This window comes from Rhagoletis zephyria, unplaced genomic scaffold (genome assembly GCF_001687245.7).
Source record: "Rhagoletis zephyria isolate East Lansing unplaced genomic scaffold, Rhagoletis_zephyria_1.1 Rzeph_scaffold_05445, whole genome shotgun sequence".
Classification (NCBI taxonomy): Eukaryota; Metazoa; Arthropoda; class Insecta; order Diptera; family Tephritidae; genus Rhagoletis; species Rhagoletis zephyria.
In genome coordinates this window covers 16,602-42,529 of record NW_016162528.1, presented here as the reverse complement: position 1 = coordinate 42,529, position 25,928 = coordinate 16,602, and the positions used below count along the sequence as shown (strand labels likewise).

The 25,928-nt window shown below is 34.8% G+C and overlaps 2 protein-coding genes across 2 annotated transcripts; one reads left to right on the top strand and one right to left on the bottom strand.

The window, feature by feature from the left end:
* Positions 1 to 17,520: 17,520 nt before the first annotated feature.
* On the top strand, positions 17,521 to 18,973 carry LOC108372109 (uncharacterized). Its single transcript, XM_017627755.1, has 3 exons — positions 17,521 to 18,496; positions 18,564 to 18,736; positions 18,809 to 18,973. The coding sequence occupies exons 1-3, from the start codon at positions 17,577 to 17,579 to the stop codon at positions 18,853 to 18,855; spliced, it is 1,140 nt and encodes a 379-aa protein (XP_017483244.1). The 5' UTR covers positions 17,521 to 17,576; the 3' UTR covers positions 18,856 to 18,973.
* A 1,729-nt stretch (positions 18,974 to 20,702) lies between these two features.
* LOC108372108 (uncharacterized) lies at positions 20,703 to 24,103 on the bottom strand. Its single transcript, XM_017627754.1, has 2 exons — positions 23,506 to 24,103; positions 20,703 to 20,885 (listed from the first exon to the last, which is right to left on the bottom strand). Exons 1-2 carry the CDS (start codon positions 23,990 to 23,992, stop codon positions 20,779 to 20,781), a joined length of 594 nt encoding a protein of 197 aa, XP_017483243.1. The 5' UTR covers positions 23,993 to 24,103; the 3' UTR covers positions 20,703 to 20,778.
* Positions 24,104 to 25,928: the final 1,825 nt, after the last annotated feature.

Below are 25,928 nucleotides of genomic sequence, written 5' to 3'. Positions count from 1 at the left end.
TTTTTCACAATTAATATTTTATTAGTTGAGCACATGAACTATTAAATATGTACATACAAATTGATTTCGATCACAGCAGGTGAAGCCCACAACTTAAAATATAATTGGAGACATTTTGTCTTTTGATTGCAGTACTTACATACATATATACATACATACTTACATACATGTACTTACATAAATATCGATGGTTCTGTGTAATAACGGCACAACTCAGGTTATAACAATTTTCAGCAGAGCCAATTAAAGTTGTCGCGGAAGGAAAATTTCTAAGCTTTCAAGTTATGACTACTTTATAAAGATTTAGTTAGGATACAATAACGTCCCCTGCCGGATTGGTAACAAGTAAACATAGGTATGTATGTCGATGGTCTACAGAAAAATATTTGAGTTGTGTCGTTATTGTAGTGTGTACATTACCGTGGTCCAAAAACGCATGTGAAAAAAGTAAATTTCGAATCTTAACGCCCTCACCCCTAGAATTGTTCTATATCGAAAAAAATATACAACTCGATATAAAAAAAAGTTTAGAGGTCGCTCAAAGCGCTCAAAGCTTTCCATGTATTTTATATGGGAAACAAATTTTTTCGTATATATGGTTTAAAATACTTGAAAATCAATGTATCGTACATACTTTCCCAGAGCGATTTTTTGCTGTTTTTTTAAACTGTAAATGCAAAGAACATATTTATGGTTCAAATACAGTAGCAGAAAATAAATAGGGATACATTCCTTTTTTTTATAAAATTATATCTCCTTATCTAACAAAAACCGTATAAATTCATATTTCGAACTTTGTGCAAAAATTAAAAAAATTCTGCAAAATTGCATCTAAATTTTCCACTTTTTAATGAGATATTTTTTAATTTTTTGAGAATGTAGATTTATAGCTCACTAAAGTGTAAGTTTTAAGTCCGACAATTCTTTTTTTTAATGGAAAAAATGCGTAATACATTCAGAATAAAAATTATCAAAAATCAACGCGATTTTGTAGGAACTTCAAACCTGCACTTTGTTCTACTAAAATTTAACGAGCTATAAAAAAATTTAGATAATTTAGATGCGATTTTGCAGAATTTTTATAATAATATATAATTTTTGCACAAAGTTTGAAATATGAATTTACATGGTTTTTGTTAGATAATGAGCTATACTTTTGTAAAAAATAATCAATATTAAATAAACAAAAGAAAAATAGGAAAAATTTGTTAAAATGTCATGTTCCCATTTATTTTTCCACCACTGTATGTTTATTATCTGGAATATAAAAAAAAAAAACGCAAAATTGGATATGTGCTATTGCCGGTAAACAAACAGTTGTTTGCTGGAGTTGGCATTTGTTAGCAAAAAAGGTATGGAAAAAAAAGAATTTATCTTAGGCGCGTGCCATAAAAAATTTCCATTCCGCACAAAAGTTTCATCAGTGACGCAGGTCTGCCGGCTGAATTTATTTATGTATGTATGCATGCATGTTAATATATACAGTTGTTAGCTGTACGTATGCATGAATAAGTTTATCTACGAGCATGTGTACGTTCAAACATATCTATATATCTATAAATAACATGGCTAAAGTCGGCGAGATTTTAGGCTGTGCACAGGCTTTGAAATTTCAATTAAATTTTCGGATGAGCTCTATCTCATATGCAAAAGTTTAAAAGCTTATATGTATGTACATGCATTTAAAAGTTTATATCTGTCCTAGTTATACGCATATGTGTGTATGTATATAAAACAATGAATGCCAAGTTCAAGTTTATTTATTATACGAAAAGAGACAAATTAACATCTTACCTTTAAAAGATTTTTTTTTTAATAAACTGACATACATACATACATACATATGTACCGACATATTTCTGTACTGAATTGAAGATTTATAAAACAATATTAAGTAAGCTTCATTTGTGAGAAGCCTGAAAACGAGAGAATTTGCAAAGTAACGTCATTTGGTTGATAAAAGTAAAATAAATTAAATATACATATGAGGAGAGGATGAGGAATGCCGCAAGCCCAACAAAAAATACAAAAACATACATACATACAGTGGCGGTCAAAAATGGATGAATGGTGTTTCGTTTTTAATATATACAATGTTTTTCAAGCTAAAATTTTTTTGATATTTTTTTCATAAAAATATGGTTCATGCTTTAATAAAAACTATATAAACTAAACTAAATAAAATGAATGCAAGTTAATAATTTTTTTTTTGTTGACAGCGTTTTGCATTTTTTTCCATATAAACATGAAGACCTTTTGTGAAAAAAATAAAAAAAGTCAACGCAAGTTTTCCTAAATTTCGCTTTTTATATGAAAAAAAAAACCGAAAAAGTCGTCGGCAACAAAAAAAAATATTAAAAATCAATGCGATTTTTTAGCCGCTCAAAACTTCAAAAGTTCAGCCAAAAAAATTATTAAAAATCAACGCGATTTCCTAGCGTCTTGAAATTTTCACTTTTACCTACTTACATTTGATGGGCTATAAAACTGTAGTGGCGCAAAGTGCAAGTTTATATGTAAATAACATGTAAACAATTTTTTTTTTCATTAAAAATATTGAACCGTTTGAGATAAACATTTTTTTTGGCATATGCTTGTAGGGCCTTAAATTAGTTAGATTAGTTATTTTGAATCACCCTCATGTACATGCATATGTATGTATCTTGTTATCAGTCTAACTGAGTACAGGTATAAATGCAATAACAATTTAGACCTTTATACATAGACGACCAAAACACTGTTTATTTTATTTTATTACAGGCACATAACCAGGAGATAATTTTTCATTTGTATTTGGATAATGTGATTGTCAGAGTATCGATCATGTTCTACAGTTTCGCTCAGAATTTCATCAGTCGTCGGTAGGTGGGTAAATAGAATTGGCTGGGTAGTGAAAACCTCATATAGACAGATATTTTCGTACATTGGGTTACCAGATAAAACGACCATTTATGATGAGTATGTTGGCACTACAGCAAGAATTCTTCTTAGCAAATTGTAGCAGCAGTTAAGACGTATGTACATTACCAGCGCTGGACAATCGCTCCACCGTTTCTTTTTCAATTTCACACTTCCTGCAGTTATCACTACTCGCCAAACCTATTGAGACCCACCAGAAGTCTAGAGTCGTTCCTAGGTAGTTTAAATATAAGTTCTGTTAATTTGAGATCGTTCGACCCAAGCATGGCCCTGGATACTTTGCATTGACACTGTAGTGACCACCTTTTATTCTCTTCTTGGAATATGTATACGTCACATATCGTTTTAAGAGCCTCCAGGCAGATATAAATTTCTAGAATGACTGTATAGTTTAGTAGCAGTCTTGCTATGTCCCTATGCCAAGGTACCGAGTACAAGTGAATTTCCATGGTTGATTTTAGAATTTTTAGCTCATTTCTGAATTCTATGGATTTTATAGCTGCTTGGTTATCTACATAGAAATTAATTAGTTTGCTATGTCCACTGCTGCTACTGAGAGTTCCGCCGCTTTCTTTATCGCCATAACTTCTGTCTGAAAGATACTGCAGTAGTTTGGTAGTTTGAACGAATTTTTTATTCCTAATCTATTTAAATAGACACCAGCTCCTGCGCCTTCTCATGTTTTTGAGCCATCTGTGAACATATGAATTCTACTACTTGCAGTTCCTTCTATCGGTACTGACAGACTTTCGCCAAATTGCAGACACGGGTTGATATAGTCTACGTTTCCCACCAGGTGGCAAGACCGCAAAAAAATTTTGGTAGTTCGAAATACTGTAAACAAATCGTTAATCAAGCAGTTTCCGGCCGTTGATGGGCTCTGTCTACGATATCGAATTTTTTTGAGAACCGATTATTGTTCTAAAATATCAAGTGCCTTTGAAGAGATTTTTAGTTTTTACTCAGCTGCTTTAAATAGAGTTTTTTCAATCTGAATGTGCTAAATTTTTTACGGAATTCAAACAATTTCGAAAGACAAGGCAAATAGCTAGCCTAATTGAAAACATCTACCTTCTAAGCGATTAGAACGTATTAAAAAAAGTACTTAATGGTTTGAAAGGAAAAAGTACAGAAAAAGATAGAAGCAAAATAATTACAATTCCGTGACTGGTAAATTTTTTTAATTTTCTAGAAAAAAAAAACGATTTGAAATGAGAGTAGTTTTTTTTTTTAATATGTAAGATATATTTTCCCTAAAATTATATATTTGTATGTAAATATATATGTATTATTTCCAATAAATATCAGCCGTGAATTAACAACACAAACGAGTTTATTTATTTACGAATTTTTAGGCAGTCATTTGTTAATGTAAGTACTTAAGGCCATATTTCAAGTGTGAATGCTCGCCGTTGCGCGTGAAAGCAATAATGAAGTCTAAAGTTCTCATTTACATATGTACATATATACAGCTTTAGTCATAGACATTTCTAAAGAATCTACTTACATCTTAAAAGTGTAACTTAAAATTTCCTATACATTTGGATGTTAGAAAATTTTAATAATTCTATGAATTGTAACACTTAATAACATATGTACATAGTTTAATTGTTTGTGTTATGTAAAGCCAATATATTTTGTGTCTAGAAATGGTGAATACATGTTTTAAATATTCTTGTCGATGAAAAAAATTTAATAATATTTAAAGGTTCAAATTAATTGTAAGGTCAATGTACAAATGTATGTACGTACATACAGATGTGGTGCGCTTTAAATGGACAGGCGCTGGTGCCATATACAAATTTCGTTTTTTTGATATATGCGTGCAATTTGTACAATGGACATTAGATTGGGTCACATATTTTTTTTCAATGTGACGCGTGTTCGTCTTTTGGTAATAAGTTTTCTAGAAATTAAATTAAATATTTTTTTAGCAATAAAAAATAAAAATTAAATAAAAGAAAATTAAATTAAAAAGAAAAAAGTTGAATTAGGTCCAACAAAATGAACATATATTTTTTAAATAATATAATTTTAAAATCAAAACATGACAGTATTAAAAAAGAAAATAAAATGAGTAAAAAAATAAAAAAGTTCCTTAAAATTCCTTGAAAAAAAATTTTTACTTAAAAAAATTAATTAATTAAAAAAAGAAAATTTCAAAAAATTTAGATTTAAAAAATCTTGAAAAAATTAAGGTTTTACTCTTCGTAAGGTAAATAACTCCAGGCATCGAGATTTATATATAAAAATTTTAAAATCGTTATTAAAACAACAGATTGGTAAAAAAATAGCTAGAGAAAATACCGCCTATCGTTTGCAAAGGCTTCGACGATATGTAGGTACATACTAGAAAATTGAAAGTTAATAAAAGATATAGGCTCTCTCCCGAAGTTACTCCTTGGCTCTATGATGTGCATTTATACCCCAGTTCTGACTATAATGATGAGTCTTTGTCTATTGTAATTCGGTAGAGGTCTTCTCTGACAGCAACAGCACGCGCAATGGATCTCCCTTATTGGAATCATTCCCACTTGTCGACACACCAGATATGTTCGTTCATAGTAAGCGCTTAGCTGTATCGGGTTTTTACCAATTTAATATTCGCGGAGGCTTCGACTTCTTCCTTGATATTGCCGGTCATTGAATGTCTAGGATTTTTCTCTGTTAGCACAGGGATGTGAACATTTACATGTCCAGTTCGAAGTTTGACAGAAGGCCCTTCTAGTCCAATGCGAATTAGAAGCGGTGGGAGTTTCTAAAGTACACTAAATTTCATACCTTTCCTTTTTAGTGGGCGTCGAAGAGACTAAATACCGTGCCAGATGGCAGCTGTCTGGTGTAAGTAAGAATCATCTCAAAATTTTCCCCTAAACCTCCCTAGGCATGAAGAGCTTTTTCTAATACATACAGTGAAAATCGTACAATATTTTGATTTTTATTTTTTGAAAATGTTTTATTCTATTCAAATTTCATTAACCGTTCTTAAAAAGAAATTTTACACTACAACAAAAAAATATGCCTCAAAGTTTCAAACTTTGTAACAAATAAAAAAAAACTCAACATCTAAAATCTGAAACTTTGTTGAAAATTTGTTTTTTTTTATTTTTCTACACTTTGAAATTTTAATTTTTTTTTAGATAACGAGCTATTATGTCAATTTGAACATTATATTTAAAAAATGAGCGACATTTAAAATATGTAAAAAATGTACTGTACGATTTTCACTGACTTTCACTGTATTTCGCTTAGCGGTTAACGTATAAAGTACAGTGACGCCAAAAAGTAAAATTTTGTTTTTTAATTTTTTTTATATATACACATATACAGTCACTCACAGAAGTATTCGTAAATTAGTTTTTTCACAATATTAAAAATGTTTTCCATCACAAATATTTTCGTTAATTTTCATTTAGAAAAATAGCTCAATCTATAAAGAAACCCATATAACACATTCTTGCAAACTTTGTACCAAATTCATAAAAATGAATCAAACTTAAAAAAGATTTCATCAAAATTTCAAACTTTTTATTCAGAATTTTTTGAAAAACTTTCGGTTTGCAGTTTTGTAGTCCGTTCAATTTTAGTATAATAAAGTGAAAGTTTCAAGTAGCTGGAAATTACCGCTGATTTTTTAATTTTTTTTTTTTTGTCGAGGGTCTTGCGCATTTGTTTCCATATATAATATAAGGCATGAAAAAAACTATATTTTATGATGGATTTCAACGAATTACAACTCCCCACATCGTTTTATAAAAAAAAATATTATTAGTCACGACATTTTCCATTTCAGTGACGATGTTATTACGTCTTTTTGCATTTCAGGTGACGATATGCACTTATATACACTACGCGACAAATGAAAGTGTACACCTTGTTTTAATATAAGTAATATTCAAGCACGATCAAAATCTATTTTTATATGGAAGAAAATGCGCAACATCCTCCACAAAAAAAAAAAAACAAAACCTACGGTAATTTTTAGCGACTTGAAACTTGCACTTTGTTCTACTAAAGAATTGGAATGGGCTACAAAACTGCAATACTTGAATTTTTTTTGCACTTTATGTAAAGTGTGAAGCTTTGATTTATTTACATAAATAATTAATGCGAAAAATTGTTCATAAAAATAATTGTGAATATTATATTAGAACAACGAGTACGCTTTCATTTGTCGCCTAGTATGTACATATTTTTTTACTTTATTTTAATTTCTTTTGTTTCACATTATTATTTTTATTGTTCACTAATTTAAATTTTTAAGGTTTCATTTTAAGGAAAAAGTCCACAACTTTAATTACATTAAAAGAAAAAAATTGAACGAATTAAAACAAATTCCTTGAAAATTCTACTGGCCGAACTCACGACCTCGCAGCTGGTTAATCTGTCTTACTGCCGTCTGTCAAGGTAAATTTTTGATTAGATCAGCTGCGCCGTTAATCGGAATCAACGTTGTGGTCTGTCTTTGCTTTTACCTAACCTAAATGTATGTATCCTTCAACAATAAGAGAAATTTTTAATCTAAATCTGTACCGGAATTTCTAAGATTCGGTTAAGTTGTTATTTTGAAGCTATAAATGCAACCGGCGATTTTAATTAAGATCCGTTTCGTCCTAATGTAGATAGGCACTTAATATGTACATATATACATATTTATATACACACCCATGCAAATAGATGCGCCCAAACGTGCACACAGCTAACCAAAATTAAGTGAAAACCGAATACAAATACTTAGCAACACACACAGGTGTATGTACTTGGAATCATACTCATATCATGCACGTAAGTATGTTAAGTACACATAAGCGCATAAGTACGATTGTGCGGAAGACCTTGTTGGCATGCGATTTCGATTTATAGTACATATGCACCTACAGAGTACATACATATTACCTCCTAATGCTTAGTTGTTGTTCTTCTGAATTTTCACACCACACCCCAATTGAGCAATAAAAATAACAACAGTAAACAGATATCAGAATTTTCGCATACATACAATACTACATATACCCACATGTAGTGCATACATACGTCTCTATATATATATGTATGTATGTATATATGTATCGAACATACAACAGAAAGTCCTATATATATTCGAAGTGAACACAAGACAGAATCACTGAACAGCGTATTTGTTGTGCAACGGCGATCGCTGTCAGCATAGCCACAGGTTTATTTCAAGTTCAACGCACGCCTATCAAAAATAGATCGGGTCAGTCTTCACTGCTGAACTAACTATTTGATATGTATGTATTTATATATACATAAGTCGACGCCGATTGATGGCGATGATGGTGGAAATGGGTGAAAACAGCTGTTCATAGCTGACTAAAAAAAACACTTTTGTATTTAAAAATGCTATATGAAAAATTTCTTTCAACCGACGTCAATGTTGAAAATATGCCGAAAAGGTGCAGCTGCAGACAAGGTTTACTTAGAGGTGATACTAAAACTCTATACAATTCGATTTTTGGCCCGAACAAAAACTAAAAATAATAAATAAAGCTCCTCAGCAGGCGTCAGCAAACCTACGAATGCGTTTATTCTATGAAAACGCCTGTGATAAAAAATATTTGGTGTTTGGAGGCAGCATCAAACCGGAAGGTCCATTCTCTTGTCTGGCCAATAGAAGATGAGTCACGACAAATGCGTGTCCATTCCTTAAGGTAAGAACAGGTTCTTAGGTTGCTCCTAATCAAAGTGGAGTTTGGATGGTGTACGCAGCAAAAATAACTTGCTGCAAGTTGTTGCGTGTGCCCATCTTAACAATATTAGAGCGGCGAAACACCAAATCCTATTCGGGGAAATTTCGAGTAATTTCGTACGTATAACTGGCTGCCATGGGAGTATGAAATGATTACATTCGATATAGTTTCGTCCGGCCATAGATAAAATTGGTCAAATTTCTTTCGGTTTAGTTAAGAATTCTATCACCAGACTTTAGGTAAAAATTTTTAAGCACACATTATCAAGTACATAAATATATTTTTTATTGAATCACTATAACATCAACTTACATAAGTACCTACCATATATGTACATTATCCTAAGTTCACTGTCTGCTAATGCACACTTAGTCGAGAGCGAAATCTTAGAATCAACGATCGAGAAAGTTTGTAGTCATATTATGTACGTGCAAACATATGTACATAAGTACTATATTGATATACATACATACATAAATAAGGTGTTGAGATTTTTTAGCTGCGGTTACACATAGAGCGGATATGAATCATGCCCATTGATTACTTTCTTCATTATATATACATACGGTGAGCGTCAAAAATAAGTATACCCTATCGTTTTTTTTTATAAAAATATATGTAGTTCATTCAACAGCAAAAACCATGACAAAAACATGGCAAAAACCACAAAATTTTTTATTTTTTTTATTTCATACAGATACATATGTATATGTATGTATGCATGAATATATGTAAATATTTATAATTGCGTGATTCAGCGTGCTTATACCGGAACGTAAACACTACAGCATTGCACCAAACATTCAAATGATAAGAAATCTATCTTTTGAAATTTATACGTTACTCGCACCACTTTTCTCTTTGCTGTTACTTGCTATAATTAATGCCTTATCAAAGGACAAGCAAATTAACCACAACCAGAATACATTTAAGGAAGTATACTTCTTTACTTTAAGTATTTGTATAATTGTATGGCATTGTTGTTCGTTTTGACATCGTTGGCGAGCAATTGTATAAAATGTTTGTATGTACGTAATCAAATTTGGTTATTTAATGAAGTGAACCGCATATGTCGGATTGTTTGCTAATCAGTTGGAATAAATGTACCCTTAGTCATAAAATTTTGATATGGACAACTCATCTACATATGTATGTACATATTTACTAAATGTCATATTGTTTTGCGTAGATATTACTGTATTTATGCATATGTATGTACATATGGATGCACATACAAAGTCGGCATAAAGCAGGGAAGGCTCTGCGATTGGTTTGTAAACAGCCTGATAGGCTAGCCTTCAGATTGAAAGATATTTGGTGATTGATAACGCTATTATATTTTAACATCAGATAAGCGAGCTTGTGAATAAGGACAACAGGGTCGTGTATTCACATTATGTCAGCTTACTAAAACTTGTTTGAAAGCTTAGTTTTTACACAACTGATTTATTATTAACCCATTTACGCCCAAACAAAAACGGTTGGAATTTTGTTATATCTACTTTTATTTATGTGATCATAAAAGCCATTTTAAACAAACTAAGGAATTAAAATTAACGAAAAAAGCTTAAAAGTTAACTTTTGGGAGTGCACTTTTTTTTTAGTACAGCGGGCACTTAGGCGTGTTAATTTTTCAAACATTACTTGACAAGGCATAACGTTTTGATTAATTTACTCTCTTTCCACTTTATAATATCGGATATTTTAAAGCATAGTGCAATAATTCAAGAAAACATCTCAGCTTTTCATGTGGACCACTTCTAATGTGAAAAGTCGTTTTGTAATTGTCCAAATCCGGTATCCCCAGTTATACCTATTTATCTTTTATTCTATCTGAAGTGAAGTTAATAACCAGTAGGTGCAAACTTATTAAAGCAATTTCGTTTTAATAATAATAGTAAACTTTTAAACGTGGGTTGAATTTGTGGCGTTTATATAGTACTGAGAGAGCAAATGGGTTAAATAAGGACAATTCATTGTAGCCTTGGTTACTTAAGTTTAATTCAACACAAGTTAAACTTCGCCCTAGTTAAAATGAAGGCGAAAGTCTTATTTTTGATGGTTTCTACAAAAACTGTTTTTAAGACAATGCTTGAAGTGTATCTTAGAGCGAACCAACAGAATATGAAAATATGAAATCCAAAAATAAGTCAAATAGGGACTTTAGCATTGATAACGAAAATATGTATCAAATGTACTAAATATTTACAATTATGTACATATATCTTTACTTATAATCAACTCAACGACAACTGTCTGAACATATTACAAACCTGCAGTGATATGAATGTAGTTCATAAAAAACAAATACCTACACAGGTACTTAACTTACGTACTAGGACAGTAAATAAACAGCATTAGATTGTAATACTTAAATGAAAAAATAATAAAACAAATTTGCATTTTCCGACGTTATTACGATTGGCTAGTGCACAGATAAGTTAGCAAGATAATTTATGCAACAATAGCGCTCTTAGCTAGATATCATCAATGTTCGCTTTCACCTGTATAGAATGAACCTTCATATACTTTTTTTTATTAAAATCTTTGCAAAAATAACAACAGCAATAAACAAAAGTAGTCTATTGTGCACTGGCATGATCCGATTATAGTCCAAATGTAAATATATACATACAAATGTACATATGTATGTAAATAACTAACTAGTAATAATTAAACACGAAAACGCCGAGTGTTAAGCCTATAAGCGATAGTAACATCGATGTCGGCAGTAAATTGCTCATCTTTGTGGCCCATCGCCTGATGTATGTACATAAGTATATAAGTATGTATGCAGTTAGTAGGCACGTATGTAGGTGGAGTCACTCATTTCACCCTTCGCGTCACCACTAATGAAAAACCATAGTATCGTCTAATGTACATACCTAACATTGTAAGCTTGAACATGCAAAAGTAATATACCTATGTATGTATTTTAAATAAATAAGATAAATATTTGGCCGAGCTTCTTCTTTATAATTTGTTGGGTGTGTCGTAAAATGTTTTTTTTTTTTTAAGTGGCAAACCTACAGTTTTACCCCGCTGTGGAAAGGCAGATATTTTGCTGCAAAAGGCTTTTAACGCAAAAATACACACCAGAGGTATGCCACCTCCTGCCGGGGGTGACGGTTATTGAGATTAGTTTTGGTGGAAATAGTAATCGAATCTGGGTCTTACTAAGTAGTACCTGTAACTACTCGGCTATAGCGGCCGCCTGTCTGTACTTTTTTATTCTAAATACCTTCGTTAGATTGCTGCAGGTAATTGCTGTCGGTAATTTCCACAATTACAAAATACCGTCGTTCATTGTTAATAGTAATTAATTTTTTATGCGATTCAGAGTTTTCGCGCGATACTCGTTGCTCGAATAGAACACGTCGTGCAAAGTCGGAGTCACTTTTGATACTATATGTTAACGAATTTATAAAATAATAACAAACCAATTGAATACAAACCTTATCACTGCTGGAACGCCATCGAATACCTAGATTGCTGTGACGTTTTTCTTCCGCACAAGATAAAACCCCTTTTCTATTACGTTCAGCAAACAAGATTTGTGCTGGACTTTAGTTGGAGTAACATGTTGTATGTATGTAGCAGAACTTCGATTTTTTCTTTCTTCCTCCTTCCAATAGCTGATCACGGGTTTCCCCACTTTTCTATACTAGATATCTTAGACACGGAAGCCGCCAGTAATAGGCTTGTTTTGCCAACAGACACACCAACAGACCGACAATAGTTGTTGAGCTCTCAGGCTGAAAGGCCACCGCCAGCGCCACAATCGATTTTTCGTTCACCGCCCCACAATGTTGAAGTACGAGAACAGCGACCCACAGGCAGCGGACAACGGTCGCTGGTAGCAGCAGTCAGACAAAGCTGATACAGCAACAGAGGCATATATTCACACAAACAATTGAAAATGATCTGCCGTCTGCATATAGCCGCCGCACCTCGCGCTTTGAGACTTATTTCACTGTGGTAATTTTTGTTAATTCGTTTTGCACAACGCAATCTCGCTCAACTTTAATTAGTACTTCATATACCCGGAATGCGGTGCCGAAATTATTTATTATGATTTTTCTCTTATTTTCACTAGAACTATAGAAATCCGCGCACCGAAAAAACTACGAGACGCGTTTGTTTGACGCTCAGTTATATATATATATATATATACTAGTTTGACGTTTGACAATTGACGTTTCATTGACAATTGCGGTGTAGTTGCCAGACTTAAATGGAATGGGTTATTATATGGGATCAAATATCGGTTGGGACCAAATGCAACAGGGTGACACCGTGTATATCACCCTATACTTCCGGTAGTGCATTCCAGTGATTTCCGGTAGTGCATTCCAATGGAATTTGCGTGTAGTTGCCAGACGTGAGATTTGCCGCGTTGCCAACTATGTCTGTTGCTAACTACATATGTCCGCCTTGAGAGGCTTAAAAATTACAAATTATTGAATAGAGATCATTAAAATACAGACATCATAATTAGAAGCGCTTAATTTAGTTACTTTGAATATAAGATACAAATATATATTAAAGCAAAAACTGTTTGCTGTGAAAGAAAGTAATACAATTCAATGGACCTTCTCCCAAGCCCATTTCCTGTTTTGGTGTTTTGGCTGACTGGGAATTTACAAGTTGACAGTTTTCGCAGGTGAAAAATAAGGAAGTCGTTATTGAATCGTGTTTGATAAATTGTATTTTTAAATTCTAATTAAAATATAAAGTTATATAAAATAAAAATTCGTCTAAGTCAAAATTTATTGTGCTAGGAGTGTTTTTGTGCAAAGATAACTTGTATTTTAGTCCTGCAGTAAAAAAGTGCGCGTTGTTCGTGTAATGAAGTAAAGTTAAGTAAATTTTTGTTCTAAATTGCATAGACCTTTTAATAATAAACGCGAGGAAGATAAATTTCCATTTGTATCCTCTTGTGTGAATAGAATTCTGTGTTATAAAATCAAAAGGGGATGAAGTGGTCGGAAATGTTATAGGAAGTGTAAAATTTTTATTCTTTTCTATTTGGAAGTGTCCTAAAATATATGTATGTATGTATGTAAATACATAATGGGGAAGCACGAATCATAACTTAAATTAAATTTTAATTATTTATGTGTGAAAAGCGTTTAGAGTACAAGTATTTCAATGGGTAAATATACTCTGTACGTTTAACAATGTTTTTTCTTTCAAGAATACTGTTTCAGCTTTCTCTTCATTTAGAAATGTAAGGTAAGTCGAAATTTGTAACATTTCGTAGCAAAATTTAAATAATCTACTAGTAAACAGCTTAGCTAAACAATATGCATACCATTTTTATCATTTGTTTAAAGAAGGCCAAAGCTCTTCCAAGTATGTATGTATGTTTGAGTATTTTCTCCACTGATTAAAAACTTCAGATTGCTTTATGGCCAGAGTCTTGTTGCATACAATTCGTACGTTATCGCAATACGTTGACTAGTTTCCCCAGAGCTCAATTAAGAGTCACAACCTCGCAATAATGCAATCGAATGCATTTTGGTTTGTTTGAATTACTACACTTTCTCCCTATACTGTCCACTGCAAACCCTTGAGAGTTGAGCGCTTCCATAGCAGTCGAGAGCTTATCCTTATTTGGATTGATCTGTCATCATGAATTAATCCTGACTCAACCGATTTTCTTTTATGGCTCACAAATGCTTTTGTGATGTAACCATAAAAAAGTAATACTTTTTATGGATACATTTTACAATAGGCATACTTAAATATATTTCCACTTCCATGCATGAATTGAAGTATCACGCATGTATGTATGTATGTATGGTATGTACATGTGCATACATATCTTATGTCTCTTGGTGTTAATTTGTTAATTTAAGTGAATGATAACATCAGGTAATTAATTAGATCATAAAATAAGTTTATTACCATAACCGAGCTTTTCCATCAAGATTTAAGGTTTTGTAAGTTAAAACAAAAGGATATATGCTTATCGTTCGTTTGCTAAAAGAACGTCATAACTCAAAAAATAAAACAAATGCAAAAGTGTTATTATGTTTTTATAATAATTTAATTTTTATCAGTCCCCAGGCCCTCGGGTTGCATTTAGTGCGCGCATAAAAGAACTCGTACCCGGAGCCTATGAGGGATGAATATCGAGCACAGGGAAATGCTGTAATCATCCTCCCCTAGAAAGACAAACACATTACCTAAAGCGCAACGGGAATGCTTCAGGTTGATTTGTAGAATGATCTTGCAGTTTGAAACGGCACATGATTGCAAAGGGGAATTGGAAACTCTCTATGAATGCCATTGATAGCTTGTCTGCATGTCGTTGTTGTTGTGCCTGTATGAAGGCTCCTCCCCAAGCAAGGACCTGTTTAGCTGTTCCCGTCCGCAGCACCCTACTAAATAGGGCTTGCTCAGTATTTTGTTGTGCTCCTTAACTGGAAGCTCCTCACTATGCAGGCAGTCGCTTACCTGAGTGCCTTTTGGAAAGTCTGTAGCTTCGTCCACTGCGTCCAACTAGACTCTAGAAACCAAACAGCCGGAACATAATTTAGAACCGTCCGACCTCTTCTCGTTGTCTTTGCCCCAGGTGCTGTTGGCGAGCCAATTGAGGACCCTATTGCTGCTGTGTACTTTATTGACAATTGCGGCAACCCCTAGAATTTTCGGGTGTTCAATGCCGGAATTCGTGTGCCAACGACGTGAATGCCTATTTTAAGCCTAGCCTCCTTTGTCCAGTTGGAGAAGATGGTCGCTTCGTTTCGAGCTGTTAAACAATAGCGGGGATAGGAAATTATACTCCTTTTTATTTCGAAATCAAAGCGCTCAAAGTTCTGCATGTATCTTATTACATTAAACAAGCAATTCTTGTATACATATATATCCATAGGATTCACGGAAACGGCTCTAACGATTTTAATGAAATTTTGTACACAGATAATGTTTTGGATTTTAAGGTTATGGGAATAGGCAATTTCTCAGAGAAGACTCGTATAAGGTTGACACCTATACGAAATTCGTTACAAATTAATTAAAAACTCATAATATGGGTACCAAATAGAAGGTATTTTAAAGATCCCTAATTCAAAAATATTTTTAATAAGGTTGCCACCTATTTTGAATTGCGTATTTATTTAATTCTTTGTTTAAAAAAAGAGGTAAAATATTACTATTCATGGGTACCAAGAGAAGGTTCTTAAAAATGCTATTCCTATACACAAAATGTTATGTCTTAGGATAAGGGTGTAAGGTTGCCACTTATTTTGGATTATACACAATTTATCTAAAACATCGCACTATGGATATCAAATGAAAGGCGTTGTTGAGAACTTTGGTCAGAAAATATTTTTCATCAGGGTTGCCACGCTTCCTTGTAATACAAATTTTTATTTTGTTAATCTCAATCAACATTTTTTTATGTATGTATACGTACATAGTACACATACGCTCAAGATATGTACCATTCATTCCAGCGTAATCGGAATGGGGTTGCCACCTAAATTTTAGAGTGAGGAATTTACTTAAAAGATATGGAAATCCATTTTTTTTTTGTTTTTTTTCCAAAATATTATTTCGTAGAAATGGTAAAAAGTCATGAAAATCAATAGTTTTCGATCGGTAAACTTTGTTTCTCTTGAGGAACCTTTCAATAATAACCAATTGTTTATTTAAAAATTTTTTTAATATTAAATATTTTTATAGGTCCCTTAAAAACACAAAAAAATGCGAAGGGGGAATAATAAAAAATTGCTAGTATTAAAAAATGGCTAAATAAAAAATTTGCCATTGTTATTGCAAGTCACCTGAAGGAAAAAACTTTTCCTATTCAAATATACTGATTTTCACGAAATTCTATATCATTTCTACGAAACTTTTTTTCCATATAGAATACATAGAAAACGTTGAGCGCTTTGAGCGACATCTAAAAATTTTTTTGATTTCGGACTAAAAAAGGGGAATTTTTTCGATATAGAACAATCGCAGGGTGTGAGAGCATTAAAATTCCGACTTAGCATTTCCCCTCCACAAGCACTTTTGGATCACCTTAATGTACACAGGTATTTACATTTTCGGAAACATTCTGATTCTAAAAATTAAAAAAATATTATATATGTATGTAAGTATGCAAATTTTTTACCAATTGTTATTACGCGACTTCAATGCTTTCACTTATACTTAATTTTATATTTATAGCTAAATATGTACATACATATATTTACATATACATATATAAACGTCTGTATGTGCGCGGATCTCAAGGTGAACCCTTTTGCGATCGACTAACTGTAACCGTAACATTGAATAGCAGTTTACGAGCCTCCTTAAAATACAAACTTATCGCTTACCACGGTTTTAAATTCATTTTGACATTTTTAAATTAGTTGATTTTTAACTGGAAATCGATTTTATCAAATAAGCAAACAAATAAGAAATTGCCAAATTCAACAATGCCTTCAACTGTAAATTTTATGATGTCGAAGAGTTTCGCAAAAGATTAAAGAAACATTGAAACCAATAAATGCAAACAAATGTGAATGCATTTCTCTCTGTCTGTATGTTTGTATGTATGTATGTAAGTACATAAGTGCCGTGAAAAGGGTCGCTTAGGACATGCTGCTGCCATCCCGAATTCGTATGAACGCTGCCAAAACCGGTTAACGGAAATAATCTTATTTAATTTGAATTTTGTTGAATTCGGGGGAGGAAATGCACTGCATCTACTTAAAACTACAAGAATTCGCAATATGCATGGATCGTAAACCAAATTTGTACATTTGTTTTTATGTTTACACATGTGCGCGACTGCTGGCTAACTGCAATGTGAATGGTTAGATATATTTGTAGTGTGTGAGTATATAAAGAAGTGGTAAGAAGTTCGATTGCTGAGTGGAGTATAAAGACTGCAACACAGAAGTAGCCAAAGAACTTTCAGCAGCCAACAGTTATCGAGAGCGCATGCGTCGTGTAAAGGTGGCGGTCGAATATTCGAACGAGAAAGAAAGTAAAGTGTACTTTGTTTTCGCTGCAAAAATGTTTCTAAATTTGATTATCCTGACTACGTTGCTGAGTGCGGGTGTTCACGCCGCCACAACGGCCCACATAGCGGCGCACTCGGAGTTGCCAAATGTACAGCACATCATTTACTTGCCAACCAACGGAAATCAGGTGACCACTTGGCCTAATTCGGGTCACAGCGTTAGCCCACTTTATCAGCAGCAAATCGGTGGAGTTGTGGACTCACATAAGTATCAACAAGCAATACAAGGCCACACAGGTGTGGTAAATGCAGTGAATTTACAACAACAACAACCTCACTCATCACCAGCTGCAATGTCGCTCAATCCTCTGCATACCGGTAATAAGGAACATTTTCCTGGCAACTTTATACTCTATGAGGATCAAGTCACTATTCTACCCCAATTGGATTCACGCGACTCGCATGAAGAATATGAAGTTTGGCCTCCCGTGGGAATATATCCTCCGCCATCACCACCACCACTAGCGATAAAACCCACATCTTATCCAGCATATTACCCTCTTCCATATCCAGTGACAAAGCCAACACTTCGGCCAAGTACGACGCGCCCAACAACGTTGCGTCCAACTGCGACACGCCCAACAACTACTCGCCCCACAACAGCTCGCCCACGACCACCTCAATATCCTCCATTTTATCCCAAACCTCCATATAATCCACAATACCCCTTGGAAGGGTTGCCGCTCTATCCTCACTATCCTTTACCTCCACTTTTGACTACACAGCGCCCTACCACGACGACGACGACGACGCCTACGACACCCAGGCCTAGTGGCGCAGATGTCCAAGTGCTGGAGAATTATCAAATCATCTCCGATAGAGGGATCACGAAATATAAGTAAGTGTTGGGTTTTTATTTGACTTTAGTCCTCGAAACTGTAATCACATCTTTCCTGCTGATAAAGGCTACGTCTCAGTAACGGGCTGACTGATTACAAAAAGGTAACGAAAAAGCATATTGGCCAGAGAACTATTTATGTGCAATCTGGTTACTACTCAGTGCCGGTGGATCCGCAGAGAAACAAATACAATTTGATTCACTACATTGCCGATGAGAGAGGTTACCGGATCATAGGAGGTACATATGCTTTTGTTAATCTGCTTTGATCATTTATATTTTATAAATTTCCATATTTCATTCAATTTTCAGTGCAAGCGTGCTCTAATGAAAATCCATGCAGGGTTCTAAAGGAATAAACATGAAAGAGTGCAGTATTAAACGAAATCGAACTTGTTTTTATGTATTATAAAAATATATTTGAATTCATTAAAGTATGTCTTCGTAAAATAAAAACTAGTTACGTCTACACATTGATTATAGTTTTTTATTTCTATAAAGTGCTCCAATGCCTTTTAAGCCTAGCTTGACAAGCAGACTTCTTATAAATTTCGAATTTGTTTCTGACCTTATAAGCCAACATACTAAGGCTAAAATGGAGCGCCAATTGTGATGATTCCAGAACCACAACTCCTTTGTTAACCAGCTCTTAAAACTTCCAACTTACACAAGCGGAATAAATGGTAAGGGTTGTGGGTCCTGTGGGATTAGATTACCTTACCAAGGTCCGCAATCTGTCTATGGCAGCTCGCATCATTCCGCACATCTGGAAAATGGGGAGAGTGGTCCCACTACTTAAACCAGGGAAACTGGCTAACAAGGGGAGTCTTAATCGACCGATAACCCTCCTTTTCCCGGTATCGAAGAGTATTGAGGTCTACCTATTCCCGCGCCAAACCTGACCCCAGCGCAAGGCAAAACATCAGCACTTAACGCCTTAAACACTCAGATAACTCGAGGCCTAAATCGAAACTGCCCCTATAAACAGTCCTAATAGCGATTGATCTGTCATAGGCATTTGACTCCGTCAGTCACTTCACTCTACTAGACAGAAGCTGGGTATTCACGTCGATGGCAAACCAATTCAGACGGTGAATAACCAGAAACCGTTGGAGCTACCTTCCCGGCGCATACAACCGCAAATGTCAATAGAGCCGCAACAAGGTCCACAAGTCGCTAGCCGGCAACACCTGGAGAAAAGACAAATACATGTTTTTGGTAACATACAAGGAAATTGGGCGGCCGGTTCTAAACTATGCAGCGCCCGAGTGGTCGTCGGGGACTAGCAGAACGTAGTGGAAAAAGTTACAGACATGCCAGAACACAGCACTCCAGACCGCGACTGGATGCCTTTTGATGTCACCAGAATACCACCTACACGACGACGCCCAAATGCTCCCCGTCAAGGAGCACAACACCATGCTAAGTAAGCAGTTCCGAGTAGAGTATCACAGACTCGGGAACCCGAAATTGCAGCAGGTCTCTAGCCAAGGCACGTCAGGAGATATCTATACGAAGTGACGGACGAAGTCCAGATGTTCATAAAACAACCTCTGGACCCGACATATGTGCCCAACGAGAGCCCGACATGCGGAGAGTTACCACATGACTCACGGCACCTCTTAATATGCCCTCTAAAACCCAACCAAGGTAACGCCCTTGTCCCTATGGAAGTTGTGCACTTCTTGGGTCTCCTCTTAGCTGAGCTAGTTTATTTTCCGACAGGGTAACCGAATTATGTATTTTTGTACGAATTTCCGTCATCTTCTGATAAGTTTGGTTTAGAGAAAAAAAAAATGGTTTTACAGTCTTCAGTGTAATTTTTCGCTTCGGTGTTGATAACCATTGCATTCAAAGCTACCATAACCTTCGAACGCTGAACATACACGGGTCTCTTGCGCCGCCAGCAAGCAATGCCCAGCTAATACCCCCCAAGTCCTTCCCCGCCTGGTCTTTCCATCGCAGAGAAGGGGTTGCTCTTCCTCTGCTACCATCATCGCGACCCGCGTTCAACCCCTCCGAGTTGGAGCGTTTCTGTCCAACGGTATAACATGACCAACCCGTCCCGAAATTTTATCACTTGCATGTAAATAGCCTATTTTAGAGCTGTCAAAAGACCTAAACATTTCTTTTACTTGAGAAGGTTTGTAATCAACTATGGTTTCTAAGTACTTTTATTTTGCAAATTTAATCTCATTTCGTCTATTTCAAGTAAATACTGTTTTCTTTTCACATTAACATTTGAATTAAAGATACTGATTCTACAAGTGGAAGTCACTCATCTAGGCATGCCCTTTGTTCGGCCTTTCTGTGGCATAATCGACACTTTCCTTAAATTGTGGCACTTCAATCGAACGCGGCAAGTTCGGGTAGACTTGTGGGGTAATTGCTGAAATTATAATGAAATAAATAGAAAGTTAGCGTGTGTTTTTATCCAAAAGACATTCTTTGTTATACTGGTATGTAAATATACATATACATATATGTTTACTGGTAAAACTACATTTTCAATAATTTCCGATAGAATTACTTATTTTAAATAACAAAATATCGAAGGCTATAGAAATGGAAATTTTTTGCTAATCTATTCATTTACAAATCGATTTAATAACTTTCAGATATTCCAGAGAATGGCAGAAAGTGAATTGATGGACTCTGATCTGTCTGATTATTTCCTATATTTGCATGGTGGATGGGTTGGATAGAGAGAGGATTTTTAGTATAGGGATATATAGGTGGGATGGCAACTCATTGCTCCTCTGCAAACTTATCAGATTTCTTTATGAATCTTAGCAGTTTGTCGAGGGAAGAGAATGTTGGTCGTCCATTCGCAATACTTCCGTCCCAAAAATGTACCATCTAAGTCTGACGAAGGCCGGACAGCGATACACTAAACTTCCAAACAAAATGTACACAGTAGATTGTCGATGATGTCTATGATGACCATATGAGATCCCCATGGATAATGTACCGTTCTCAGTACTAAGTTTTGGAGCTCGTAGATCTTACCTTTTACTTTTGAGAAGGAATTTTGCTACCATTCTGTCAGGCCTTTCCAGGAAACACTTGGTTGTTTTGCAGGCGTCAATAATACACCAAGGGCGCTCATAAGTTTATTTAATGAAATTCTTGAAGTATCCGACTGTTTGCTCTTTGCTATGGTACGGATAAAACAAGGACAATTGTAACCGCAAGGTCAAGGCATTTTTTTTAGGCTTACAAAGCCGTTGTGAAGGATGAAGAAGTGAAACTATTTCAAAAATTTCACTAAAGGCTACGATCTAAATGCCTCGAAACTCCGCTTGTGGTTCTAGCGCGGTCGGCGGTATCTCTGTTAACAAACAGAGAAATTGCATTCAAATTAGGTTTTTAAAGCAAATCTGAGTTCGCAATGAAGAGCACCTCACCGGGAGGAGTACTTTCACTGCTTGTATGGCTTGTGGTCTTGAACAGACTTCCAGGTAATCTAAATTATCAGGGAATCAAGCAGGTGGCTTGTGGCGACGATCTAGCCATGTTGATATCAGGCCAACTTCTTTCGTGAGCTGTGGCTCTGCTCTTAATACAGTGTCGGACAGATTAAAAGGATCACGCATTTTAACAAGTTGTGGCTATTTTTATTTTTGTTTATTTAATGTCCTTTTTATAAAAGTATAGCTCACAATCTAACAAAAACCATGTAGCTCCAAATTTCAAACTTTGTACAAAAATTGGACAAATCCGACAAAGTTTCATCAAAATTTCCATCAGAATTTTTAGAAAAAATTTACATACGAAAAAATTGTCGAAAATGGTGATACCGTCAGCAAAAAAATCATTATAAATCCACCAGATTTCTTATCAATTTCATGCTTCCACTTTATTATATTAAAATTTAGAGGCCTATAAAAACGCAAGCCAATTTTTTTGCATCTAAAAATTGTCGAATTTTCCTAATATTTGTACAAAGTTTGAAATTTAGAGTAATGCACATGGGTTTTGTTAGATGGCAAGCTACAATTTTATAAAAAAAATAATAGACATTAAATAGGTAAAAGAAAAATAGCCAAAAATTGTTAAAGTGTCGCAACCCTATTAATTTGTCCGACAATAATCCTTTTAGCTATCCAAAAAACTTGCACAAGCTTGTACAAATTGTTACCAAATCGCGTTCGTTTGGACAGAAAACTTGTAAAACTTGCAAGGAGAGAGCGCAATTTTTAACATTTCATTTGGAGGGGAAGTTGAAAATTCGTGCTAGGAAAATTTTTGCCAGCAGGAATTTGGGAGCAGTCTTGTGGCACACGGCTGCATTTACTAATTGAGATTTACTAATGAAAGAAGTGTGTAAATATTTGTTTAGCTAATTAATTTAATTAATTACAGTGATTTGTAATGTTCATATGTACTCGGCTGAAAAAGGTGTATTCGTAATCGGAACGCAGTCGACGCCACTGACTAGGTACTTCAAAGAAATTCAAGCGTATGCTGAAGAAAGTCAGAATAAGAAGAAATTTACGTATAGGTCCTGTTTTGTCTTTCTCTTGAAAAAATTTCAAAAATTTACTATGTTCGAAATACAACCGTGTATGCCAGCTGGCCGTGAATTTTGCAATCCTCAGCGCGCTCAACTTTGTAAGTTTCTCTCTTTGCGAGAGTAAGATACCTTATTCTCTGAATTTTGTTGCTTGCTAATTCTTACTGGCTTTTCCAAACGAACACAACTAATGTATGTCCAAGGCGGTGAATTAGCGTGTCTCGTTCAAAAACAGAACTAACAAAATTTACTACTCGAATGCCAACCACACAGATTGAAAATACCACGGAAAATACCTATAAAATTACAGCTGTCCGCATACCTGTCATAAGCTAGCTTGAATTAAATACTTTCTCGTATGTTGCTTTGCGTCTAATCGCCGACTGTTTTGCACACAAAATGAAATGAAAATGATTTGAAATTCACATTTGCTACTTCATATTGAATTGAATAAATTAAAATTCTAATTTAAATAAATATTCACTATACTCACATTGATTTTGTCTGTAACCATTTTGATCGGCATTGTAGAAGACAGTGATGTAACGTCCATCGGTCTGACGGTAGGAGTAATAGCCAACCACAACCAGCGTTTTAACTTTGTCATAGACAAGAAAGTAGCCACGTTCATAGCGTGCAGTACCATCAGCCAATTCGTATCTGAACTCGTAGCTGCCGTCCGGGAAGCGATGGTCGAAACGATCCAAAACATTCTTTTCTGTTACTGGCTCCGGTTGGGGTCGCTGTTGTTGTTGTTGTTGCTGCTGCTGCTGCTGTTGTAAAGTGCCACTACCAATATGATTATTATGCAAATATTGATTTTGGTTATTTGTAAAATATGCCGAAGCAGATGCATCGCTTTGCTGTGAGCTGGCGGCGTATTGATTGTTTGGACGCGGTGAATTGCTATTAACAGCCGCTTGCGTGCAAGTCAAAGCCAAGCAACAGAAAGTGATAAATGCAAATATTGTGCGACACATTTTTTTTTTTTTGTTGCGTACGCTTGACAAATTAATCCTTTTCAGAGAAAAAAGCCACAAAAGCTTTTCACACCTTTTAGCGGTAAGTTGCAATTCGTGCGTGTGTGTGTGTGTGTGTGTGATTGTGTTTATTGGTGCGCGCGGTGGGAGTATGTGCGTCTGTTTTGTTACTCAGCAGCAGTTTAATGTAAATACTGGCTGTGCGCACGCTTTTATAGTACTTAGCTGCTGACAGGCAGGCGTACATACATACATACATACATGTATGTAGATATGTAGATATATACCAGTATAAATGTACACATCTGCGCGCATCTAAATAAAGTTGTCAAAAATTTGAGACGCTTCATCAGCGAGCGCGCGCGCGCGCGTAAGCAGCCCAGCGAGTAGGCCGACCGATCTGCTGGTCCTGCTGACTTTTTGGCGGCGCGCGTAATCACAACCGGCATCTGGTGAGAATGCTTTGAAAGCGCTCTTACATGTATGTACATAAAAAACGTAGAAACATAAATGCGCACGCACAATCTGCCCCACCTGCTGCTGCTGCTGCCGTTGTCGGCGCTGCCTTGATTGCTATTTGCCACACAGCGTGTTCTAAGGTTAATTTACGTTTTTGATTCTAATTTGCAACGGCACTCAAAAATTTGTACGCGCGCGCGCGCGCACTTTTCGCTTGCGAAGGTACAGAAATAAATGTAGCGCAAAAATAGCGCTTTCGTTCGTTAAGTCGCAGGCGCAGCCACCACCTCAATGAAGATCACATTGAAGATTGCGCTGATAAGTGATTTGAATTTTTTTCTCGCATATATACACACACACGCGCGAATATGTATGAATAATTGTACACACAAAATTTTGTGTACATTTTTACCTGTACGTTGACTAATTCCCGCCTTTTTGTCATTCGCTCAAAAATTTCATCTTTACTTGTTGAGCCTTATCTGATCTCGACTGTGTCTTTTACGCGGTCGCAACGCGAAAATGTGCTCTATACAACATAAATATTGCGGGGAGAACGTGCTCCAGGCCTTAAATGTTTTTTTTTTGTGTTACTTTAACTCGCGTTGCTTTTAATGGAACGCTTGAGAGAACGCGAAAAGAATTGGTGTGTCTGAACAATCCAGTGTTTCATACAATTCTACGGTACATTATGTATTACTTGCCACCAAAAAGTATGTCACACAAAAATTAAAATTTGCTGCCATCAAAATTGTTGTCTTTACACTTGTCATTTTAACGGTTTCAAATATTTTCTCATCTTATTCATTTTAAGATTATAATCGCTTTTATACTTTTAAGTAACTTTGCAAAAAAAAAAACAAACACAAATAAGTAAATGGAATCAGGTTATTAGCGAATGTTTGTTTTTTCCTGTTTTTTAGGTGTGTGCTCGTTTTTATTTTTATGATTTAGTTATATTACATTCAAATAAAATTGAGTTTGTTGACCCTCTTTATATTAATGGGTTGCTGCATATTTAGACCAGTTTGTACGAGATATTAATTGATGCGTTTTTTTTTTTTAAATATATTCTATAAATATAAAATATGATATCGGAGTACCTCAATGAATATTAAAAAAAAAAATATCAAAAACCGTCGGGCGATTTTTTCTATGATAACACTGTACGGCAAAATCAACTTTTTTTCTGGGTATTGGGCCAAACCAATTTTTTTTAAGAGATTGAGTCATAGCTAAAAGAGTAATTTCTACGTTTTTCGAAATTGGCCTCCGAAAACGAGATATGGGCCTTCGAAGTTATTAATTAATTAATTAAGTTAATTATTATTATTATAGACGTAGTCCTCCTTCTGCTCTTATTTAAATGGTATATAACTTTTTTTGTGCAAGCTTTTATTACAGGTGCTATAAGGGGTCAAAGTTCAGGTCTTAGAAAAAAATTAAATTCCTTATTTTTCAAACACTTTTGACTGAT

Bases quoted from the DNA above. Each gene is read 5' to 3' on its own strand.
- LOC108372109 (XM_017627755.1), top strand. From the start codon at position 17,577: ATGCGTCGTGTAAAGGTGGCGGTCGAATATTCGAACGAGAAAGAAAGT. The intron at 18,497-18,563 runs GTAAGTGTTGGG...CTGCTGATAAAG, and splicing joins AGAGGGATCACGAAATATAA to GCTACGTCTCAGTAACGGGC. The intron at 18,737-18,808 runs GTACATATGCTT...TTCAATTTTCAG, and splicing joins AGGTTACCGGATCATAGGAG to TGCAAGCGTGCTCTAATGAA.
- LOC108372108 (XM_017627754.1), bottom strand. From the start codon at position 23,992: ATGTGTCGCACAATATTTGCATTTATCACTTTCTGTTGCTTGGCTTTG. The intron at 20,886-23,505 runs GTGAGTATAGTG...TTATAATTTCAG, and splicing joins TGGTTACAGACAAAATCAAT to CAATTACCCCACAAGTCTAC.